Below are 10497 nucleotides of genomic sequence, written 5' to 3'. Positions count from 1 at the left end.
TGAAATAAAGTAATGTACCCAAAAGTCTATCCCTGCTGCCTGTGCTCTATACGTGGTTGTTATTATTTTTCTCCTCTGTTAAAAACTTAGTATTTCAATGTTGAGCCAAAGATACTTGGAATTGTCTGCCTTCTATTAAAATTGTATTTTCAGAAGTAGTTTCACATTCCTTTTAAAAGTTGATGCTATGTCATTAAACTCTTCAGAAATCATACTCATTTCGCTTTAAAACTCTGAGCTCTTTTGATATATTTTAATATTGACTTCATTATACCCAGAATCACTTTTATTTTGTCATCTAGTAGAAATTTCCGATTCAAGAAAATATAGCTGAAATGTTTAACGTTGCAGTCTTTCACTATCTTACTTATCCAAGTAAAATTAAGCCCATAGCAAATGGAATTGTGGTCATCTGTGTGTGGGTAGAGGGGAAAAACATCATAATCAAAATATGATTTATTAGATTTAATCCTGATAGAATAATGATTCAGTGTGTATTGATAATCACAAAACAAATATATTAAATGCAGCTAAAGGATGAAATATCTGTCTCAAGGCTTTGGACACATATATTCTTCAATGATGGGTTATAATATTAAGTTTGTGGCCCAATATTTACTAATGTTTTAAAAATAAGTACATCTGATGACCAAAGTTCAATTATATGGTTATTTTAAATTTGTAACCCAAAATGGACATATTCGAAGGAGATTATTTCATATATTTATTGATCTACACATTTAATTAGTCTACCTTGTTATATATCATTGTATCTGCTTGGTCATTATTCTAAAGAGGAGTAAACCTAGGCGAGAAGGCGTAGCATCAGACATGGCTTTTAATCATGAATCTGGCCAATGAACACACACATTCAGATCTAAGTCCTTAGCTATTTTCTTAAATAGGTTTATCATTTAACAGATAGATGTAAAGAATTGTATTGGGGCTGATTTTCTCTTGTGATTCCTCATCCTTGTTTTAAAAATAAATTTATCATATACATCAGAGTTTTCGTATCATTTGTTCCTTTTATGTAGGTCTGTTTCTTTTTTTTGAAAAATTTCGAATATGTAATAAAAGCAGACAGAATGGTATAATGAATTCCCATGTGCCCATCACCCTGTTTCAATAATATTAACATGCCAGTCCCCTCTCCCAAATTATAACTTCATCCATAAGCATTTCATTATGTATCTCTAACAATAATAATTGTTTTATAATCCTAAGGACTTCATCAATATCATTGCTAAAATTTTGAAAAATTTCTTCTTATTAAGAATTTTTATAAATGTCCTTCCTCCCACAGTTTATTTGAATCAGGATCCAAGTAAGATCCATGTATTGCAACAGATTTGCTGGCTTAAGTGTCTTTTAAGAACACTGCATTTTTCTATTAACTTTTTATTAAATATAATGGTGTGACATTGGTTAATAAAATTATATAGGTTTCAAGTCTACGATTCAATAGTACATCATCTGTATTTTGCTTTGTGTATTCACCACCCAAAGTCAAGTCTCCTTCCATCACCATACATTTGACCCCTTTACCTTTTTCTACCTCCCTCCAAACCCCTTTCCCTCTAGTAACCACTAAACCGTTATCTGTGTCTATGAGTTTTGTTTGTCTTGCTCATTTGCTGTTTTCAGTACTATATCCCACATATGAGTGAAATCATGTGGTTTTCAACTTTTTTTTGTAAGACTTATTTTGCTTAAAATGATTATCTCAAGATCTATCCATGTTCTTCCAAATGTCAGTATTTCATTTTTCTCAGGCCTGTTAAACTGTATTTCATTTCTTATTTTGGCTTAATCAAATCGTGAGCCAGTATCTGGAAAAAATCTTGATGAGTTCTTTTAGATATAACCAAGAAGATATAATGGAGTTAGAAAATTTTTAGAGATGAGCTCATAAAATGTTACAATTTAGATTGTCACTACTCTGTAGGATCAACCAAATTAAGCACATTCTCTATTTAACATACCTTTAAAGATTTAATTTTCTTGACATATTTTTTGTCTTTCAATATTTACTCTAATATTGTGAAATAAATATAAATGTCCTCATTCTACAGGAGAGTAGATTATAGTAAATAATTTTATGCAATTACTGAAAGGTCTAGAATGCTGACATTCTATTCTATTCCAATGCTGTGTACACTGATATACTATCTCATGTATTTGGATATCAAAAAGAAATTATTCTTTAGCCAATCACTTGCTGTTTTAATGTAATTTAATAGAAAAACAACTAATACAGTGCAGTAGTAAATGAACCAGTTGATCTGCTGCTTTTAAAAATAACATAAATTCAGCCAGTGAGTGAATACTCATGTTTTCTATTTGATTTTGCATTGAACGACATAAGCAATTATCCATTGTCTTGTCACTGTCTCCGATCTGCAAACGGGAAATTTACATTGTCAAAAAGTAAATATGAGTACATAGCTCACTTCTCCTTCTGTCACAATATTGTCACTATTTTGCTTATTCTTTTTGTTGTAAATGAATTCTAATTTTACAAATCTCTTTAACTTTGTCCCGTGAGGTGTCAACATGCAGAATGCCACTCAAGTTACCATGTTTGTGCTGAAAGGTTTCACAGACAAGCCTGAACTGCAGATCATCTTATTCTTCCTGTTTCTAGCAATTTACCTCTTTACTCTGATAGGAAATTTAGGACTGATTGTACTGGTCATGGGGGATCCCCGACTTCACAACCCCATGTACTATTTTCTGAGTGCATTGTCATCCGTGGATGCCTGCTATTCTTCAGTAATTACCCCAAATATGTTGGTAGATTTTATGTCAAAGAGTAAAGTCATTTCGCTCCTTGGATGTGCAACACAGATATTTCTTGCTGTTACTTTTGGGACCACGGAATGCTTTCTCCTGGCCGCAATGGCATACGATCGCTATGTAGCAATCTACAACCCTCTCCTGTATTCAGTTAACATGTCACCCAGAGTCTATGTGCCACTCATCATTGATTCATATGTTGGAGGCATTCTGCATGCTATTTTACACACAGTGGCCACATTTAGCCTATCCTTCTGTGCATCCAATGAAATTAGGCATGTCTTTTGCGACATCCTTACTCTCCTTGCTATTTCCTGTTCTGACACTCAAATGAACCAGCTTCTACTTTTCTATTGAGGACGCATTCTGCTGAGGGGAGACGGAAGGTCTTTTCTACATGTGGCTCTCACCTAACTGGATTGTCCATTTTTCATGGTACACTTCTCTTCATGTACGTGAGACCAAGTTCCAGCTATGCTTTGGACCATGACATGATAGTGTCAATATTTTACACCATTGTGATTCCCATGCTGAATCCCGTCATCTACAGTCTGAGGAACAAAGATGTGAAAGAGGCCATGAAAAGAGTGTTTAGGAAAAAAGTGTGTTTAGGAAAAACTGGCTTTTATAGTAAAAAATAAATTTTAAAAATTGAGAGTGATATGTTCTGCCTCAATATCAAAGATAAATGATTAAAATGTAGTGTTTTAGTTTATTAATACATTTGTGTTATTTTGGATATTTTAAGATAAATATCATAATTAACCATCTACCTATGCTGTCTTCAGATGTGAAAAAAAAAAACTTGCCATTATCAATTTGCTTCTCATTATATTCTTTCTGAGATATATGTGTACACACATATATGTATGTGGATACCGATACTGACCGTTACAACACAAATGTATACAATCATTACTTTAAGATGTTTTATATTGATTCTTTTCATCTTCACGTAACAAAATATATAGGTTCCAATAGTTGCAGTTATAAATAACATTATAATTTTGTCTGACTAGTTAATCAAATACCACCTAATAAATGACAAAACCCAGCTCACATTAGCCCAGAACACTTTCCATAAAGTCATTGCTGTCTGATTCCAGTGCAAAGCACTCTACCCTAACCTTGAATCCATGCGTTGGCAACAATCTAACCACATTCCATGGCTCAGAGACCATAGAAAATGTGTTCATATTTCTAGTGTCCTTATCATTCTGTGTATGAGGCTTCATTTCTCCCCATTTTGTTACTTTATCCACAACATGGATATTATACCCATCTTTAATATCTCACAGGAAAATAAAGTCTAGGCATTAGCTTTTATCAAGATTATACCTAAATTTAAGAAATACCAAAAAAAAGAGGACAAAAAAAAAAAAAAAAAGAAAAAAAAGAACAAGTGACTGACAGATTAAGCTCTTCCCAGATCTAAGCCCGGCCCATTATTACAAAATTTCTTACATGCCTGGCCCTGACTCAACTTTCAGCTCTCTCTTTCTTTGACCCCTGCCCCTCTGTGATGCCCTTGCTCATGCCACCACTGCTCAGTGCCCAGGCCCAAGAACCAAGGTACAGAAGAGGGTATCTCCTATTTTTATCCCTGCTTCCAACAGACTTCATTTCAGTACAAACGTATGTTTCCATGAAAAACAATTCTAAGTTGTTATGTTATCCCTTCCTTCTTCTCATTCTTTCATTTTTATTTATTAATTTTTAATTATTATTTTATGAAAATATATTCTCTTCCCACGTGATATCCATATTTATTAGTCCAAGAAGATAATTTGCTAAGAATTAGAGTTCAATTTAAGATTATTTCCCTAAATAGGATTATTGAGTTTAAAAAACACCTCCCAGTTTCTATATGGAATACCTCTTACTGCTATATATTCCTACTACAGAATCTCTACATTTATTTTCTACTGTTTAGAGGCTTTCTCCATTGCTAGTCACATGGTTCTTTCCTTAACATGTCAAAACTAAACTATGGTCACTAATATTCAGTATCTTTGCATATGCAACCATGCCAATGAGAACTGCACCATTTATGTGTATGGGTGGCGGGGTGGTGATTTAGCATTGAAGGAAGCTTTAAACACAACTCAAATTCACAAGGATAGATAAGTTTTATGCTTTAAAATTTTAAAGTTCTGAATGAAAAAAAATCACAAATATAGTAAAATAAGTAGCCATAGACAAAGAAAATAGATACAATTATGCATCTGTTAAATTAATAAATGCTAGGCTAGAATTTCATAGACTATTGACAAAGAATACACATGGACAATTCACAAAAGAAGAAACCTTTTTAGATCAATGCATACACTTAACTTTAATAAAGGTCTGAAAAATGTGAGTATAAAATGACATAAAACAATATTCCACACTCATAACACTGGTAAATATTAAAAAGTGAGGAATAAAAATATGTAAACTTCATTATTGTCTTTTACAGAAAAGATTCAGAAGCAACCAAATACTTATCTAATTTAAATACATGAACCAAATCCATAACAATCAAGATAATTAAATCTCAGAGTAGGATAGTTAAGCAATATATATACAAAGCACAGAATGATGTAAATATCTTAAATCCACTTATATAATTTTAAAACCACATAACTAGCTATTATATATATATATACATATATACATAATGTATATACATGAGTAAATGTATTTTATGAAAAAAATATGGATAAAACTCAATGACATTATACTAAGTGAAATAAGCTAGTCGTAGAACGACAAATATTACATGATACCATTTGTGTGAGATATATAAAATAGTCAAACACATAGAAGCAGAGAGTAGAATGGTAGTTGCCGGGAGCTGGAGGAATGGGAAAATGAGTTTTGCTATTCAATAAATATAAATTTTCAGTTATGCAAGATGATTAAATTCTAGAGATCTGTTATGTATCACTGTGCCTATACTAAGCATTACTCTGTTGTGTACTTAAAATTTTGTTAAGACAGTGGATCTCATGTGAAGTGTTCTTACCAGAATAAAAATAAATAAAAAGATTTGGAAAAACAATAAAAGGTTGTAATAGTTATTGTTATTGCCTTGAGATGGAGTGGAGGGGCTGAGAATGGATATTGAATCAATGGAAATTTAGCTTTTATGTAATTATATATTACTTTAAAATAATAAATCTTATAAGATAAAATTATTGTTTAATGTGGATAATAAAAACATGTTATCTATAATGTGATTTTTCTGCATATTTATGTTTATATGCATGTAAATGTGTGTATATCTTTCTTACAAATATTTTGGAAGGTGAAATTTGTAATTCGGTGATGGTATTGTCTTAAAATTTTGTCTGCTTGACCAAGGGAAGGTCATTAAATTGTATATTCAAGGCTTAGAAAATGGAAAATGGACCTCCTATACAATAAATAATAAGATTCAAATGAGAGGTCAAGTTTAAAAAAAGCATCAAATACAACAAAAAGTGGAAAAGAAATAGTTTTTTTTTTTTTTTAATTAAACTCTTTTCAGTGTTATAAGAATGCTAAACAGATGGAGAAGTTGGGGGAGCTTATCAGGGAAGGAAGTATTGAATGAAGCATAGAACAGCCTGCATCTTTGGTCACATGAAAGGCAATACGCAGTGGACATTACAGAGGAAGCTACCACGAAAACTTCATGTGGCTGTTTGGGCTCTGGGAAGAACCTCAAGGATTTAAATACATTGTAATGAGAACTTGAGGTTGGTAAAAAGCTTTGTAATTTCCTCTTTATTGTCCACAATTTGTCTTTTGCCTCATTAATTTTAGAGCTTAGAATGTGCTACAACCTTATTAAATATTAGAAACATCAGAAGAAAAAGTAGTTGTGTTGTGCCCTGGAGTAGAGAATACTCTAGGGAACAATATACAGGTTGTTACTACTTCTTTATCAAAGCTAAAATCACATTAAAGAGAGATTACGGCCCTGGAAACAAAATCCTCATATTTATTTCAGAATTTTAAGATGGATATTGTATTCATTCATTCATTTATCCTTCATCCCATCAGTCAATCAGTCTTTTGAAATTTTTCGAACATCTACTTTTACCTGGGTATTATTTTAGAGGCTGTTAATACAAAGGAAAACTATTTAGACATGCCCTTTTCACTTATAAAGCTCGTAGACTAGAAAATTCCACACAAAAATAAAATTAAAAATTAGGTTATTTAATTATAATATTTATGTTTGAGGAGAGGTCACAAGGTTATATAAAATATGTTTTTAATCAAATAATTTTAATTAAAAACTATAAGTAAGATCAGTTTCATGATGAGTACCTTATTAATTTAATAAAAATATTGATATGTTTGCTGATAACCATTCATATTTTGACTTTATGTTGCATGTCATCTGATATTTCTGGCAAATATATCATGGTGTGTTCTTGACACAAAAATAGAGCCTTTCCATTCAGTGTATTCCCTATATTTACACTAAAATTGAACACTGGGTCCAGAGCCCTATTCTTTATAACTGTTGAATGTTCTCCATCCTAGGCCCAGCAACAACACTTCCCAGATACAGGGGTGCAATTCAACACACCAAAGCATGGCATCATTGCATGTGGTTGTTATTCAGTATGAGCATCTGGGAGAGTCCCTAAGCTGTCTCTACATTTTTCATTCTTTGGGTAAAGTTTTTGCATGGAGACTTGATTAATGAGCATTTAAATTGGTTTTCTTTCCCTGGGCAATCAGAACTTGATCTGGGGATTCTGGATCTCATGTTCAGGGACCAAGACCACATACAAACATATTTCAGTGGGAATGTCTTTGGGGACTTCAGACACTTGTAAAACTCTAACATTTTTTATGTAGGAACCTTAGGAGTGTGTCTCAGCAGATGTCTGTGTACAGGAAGGTTAATTCTTTTTAGATGCAGTAGTGGAAGATAAAAGAGATATAGGAAAACCAGTGCAACATCATCAGATGAGCTCATCAGATACATATTTGATGCATGAAATTAAGCATCTTTGAATTAAGACAAAGAAACAACACACAGTTAAGTGAAATAGATTATGGGATAGCATGTAGCTAGATATTATGTAGCTAGATATTAGTTTTGTGAGTATGAAAAATTATAATTCACTTGCTGTTCTATGTCAACTATTAAAGCCCTCCGTCAGGTAGAATAGGTTCCTGGTAGTGAAATTTAAAAAAGTCACCATTCAGTGATGAAAGCAACAGTCAGTGGCTCCAGGGAATCTCACTCAGGTGACTTGAGTTCATTCTCATAGGAATCTCAGACCATTTGGAACTCCAGCTCCCATTTTTCTTGGTTTTCCTGGTCATCTATGGGCTGACTGTGGCAGGGAACATGGGCATCGTCACCCTCCCCAGTGCCAATCTCAACTTCAGACTCTGATATACTTATTCCTCGAGCATGTGGCCATCATCAATCTTGGAAACTCTACTGTCATTGCCCCTAAAATGCTGGTTAACTTCTTGATTTCAAACAAACAAACAAACAAACAAACATATTCTACTATGGATGCACATTAGTTTGTATTGTGGTGAGATTTTCATGCTGGTCACAAATGGCCTATGACTGCTACGTGGCTTTTTGCAACCCGCTGCGCTACATATTGGTGGTGTCTCCACAGATCTGCTTCCTGCTGGTGTCCTTCACATACTTCCACAGTTTGACCACAGCACTGATTGCCTCTTCCTGTGTATTCTGTGTCCTATTGCTCTTCTAATGTTATCAACCATTTTTACTGTGATAACATCCGTTTATTGCTGTTGTTCTGTTCTGATACTTACATTCCAGAAACAGCTGTGTTTACCTTTTTGGGGACCGATTTGTTTTTCTCTATGATTATTATTCTCATATTCTACTGCAACATAATCCTTGCCATTTTGAGGATACGTTCCTCAGAGAGGCGACAAATGCCTTTTCCACCTGTGCATCTCACATGACATCTGTCACTGTGTTCTACAGGACTCTGGTATTTTCAACCAAAGACCAACGACTCATTAGATACAGATAAAATGGCCTCGGTCTTCTACACGCTAGTGATACCAATGCTGAATCCCCTCATTTACAGCCTAAGGAACAAGGATGTGAAGGACGCATTGAAGAGATTCCTAGATAACCCATGTCAATTGTTCAAAACAATGTCAGCTTAAAACTACAGCTATCATCATTTAAGGATTTCCTTTTGTTTCTGAAATTCCTGCTTTTAAATGAAGAAGCAATAAATAGTTGAAAATCCCATTAATGTCAATAGGAAAGATCTTCATCCTTTCTATTCTAACCTCAAATACTCAATTTTCTCTTTAGGAAAAAAATGCATTAGTTGACCAAAATAAATCCACTTGCATAAGTGGGTTTATTTTAGTAATTTGAAGATACACACAGTTTAAAATCAAATGTAGGTTACCGAAGGGTTTTTATAATTTCTAAACAGAGAAAGCTGATAGCTGGTGGTGGAAGTGTGTGAGACTCAGAGTGATCAAGAGTCAGATTGTCTTCTTTGTCACAGATATCTTTTGTTCAACTCTTAAAAGTTTTGTTATTTTTGCAGCATTTTATCCATCAATTTTGAACCCATTTTATCCATCAATTTTAGACCTTTTTTTAATCTTGTACTTAAAATAAATTTATATAACAAAAATTAGCTTCTAGGGGAAATAAAAATGAAATTAAAAAAGCTTACATAAACATGGGAATAAGATTCATCAAAACAGACTGAAGAGCATATATAAAAGGAGATTCTACTTTCTCTCCATCTTACTTGGTGCATGTACACAAAGTAAATGTTGATATTCATCAAAAAATGTTGTAAAATAAACTTTTTCCTATTATATTTTCTTATTAAAAGTGATTGTGTAGAGATAATTGTCTTTGTTATGAAATAATAACAATAAATACCACTTATTTTAGTATTTTTATCAAGTGTGTTTTGGTGTAAGATGTTCTTAGAACAAAAAATATGTAATTTTTTAAGAAGTGACTCCGATTCTCAAGGGCACTCATGCCCCACGACACACACACAAAAAGTTAACAATCATTACGTCCCATATCTCCATCTGTACATGTAAAACACTGCTAACATACAATGTGGTAAGGAAGAGGAGGTGTGAGATGAGAAGTAAAGATAATAGAAATCTACACAATTCAGAACTTTTTATGTTCAAAGGTAAAATTATCTCAGCCACAAAGGTAAAATTCTATCTCCATGGAAATGAAAAAGCCCTTTCAAAGAAATCATTAGAAAATGAAGTAAATTCATTGCAGACACGGGTGGAAGAAGGTCAAATAGCATCACGTCTCCTTATTCTTAGAGTAACTTCATGACCACGCTGCAAAAGAACTTCCCACGAGCCTTTCAAATTATCTTTCTAGCATCTCACTCTTACTTCTTCTTGCCTCTCCTTTTTTTCTTTCTGCATTTCAATGAAAGGCTATGAAAATATTCTTCTCTTCTAATAAACACACCTATTACTTTATGAAGCTTGAGATGCTTTCATCAATGATGGGCCTAGATGTCACTAAAGAAAAAGAGAAAGGACACAAATACACAAAATCAGGGATGAAAGAGGGGAAATTACAACTGACATCACAGAAATACAAAGGATCATGCAAGAATACTATGAAAAAGTATATAACACCAAATTTAATAACCTAGAAGAAATGGACCAGTACTTAGAAAAATATAATCTTCCTAGACTAAA

The 10497-nt window shown here is 33.1% G+C and overlaps 1 protein-coding gene and 1 pseudogene across 1 annotated transcript; both read left to right on the top strand.

Annotated features, from left to right (window-relative positions):
* Positions 1–2556: 2556 nt before the first annotated feature.
* LOC102896033 (olfactory receptor 1086) lies at positions 2557–3440 on the top strand. Its single transcript, XM_025050033.1, is given in 2 exon segments — positions 2557–3148; positions 3151–3440. Coding segments are annotated over 2 exon segments (882 nt in total).
* Positions 3441–5118: 1678 nt separating this feature from the next.
* On the top strand, positions 5119–8949 carry LOC102895766 (annotated as a pseudogene).
* The last annotated feature ends 1548 nt before the right edge of the window (positions 8950–10497 follow it).

This window comes from Pteropus alecto, unplaced genomic scaffold, assembly GCF_000325575.1.
Source record: "Pteropus alecto unplaced genomic scaffold, ASM32557v1 scaffold717, whole genome shotgun sequence".
Taxonomy (NCBI): Eukaryota; Metazoa; Chordata; class Mammalia; order Chiroptera; family Pteropodidae; genus Pteropus; species Pteropus alecto.
This window is presented reverse-complemented; position numbering and strand designations above follow the sequence as displayed.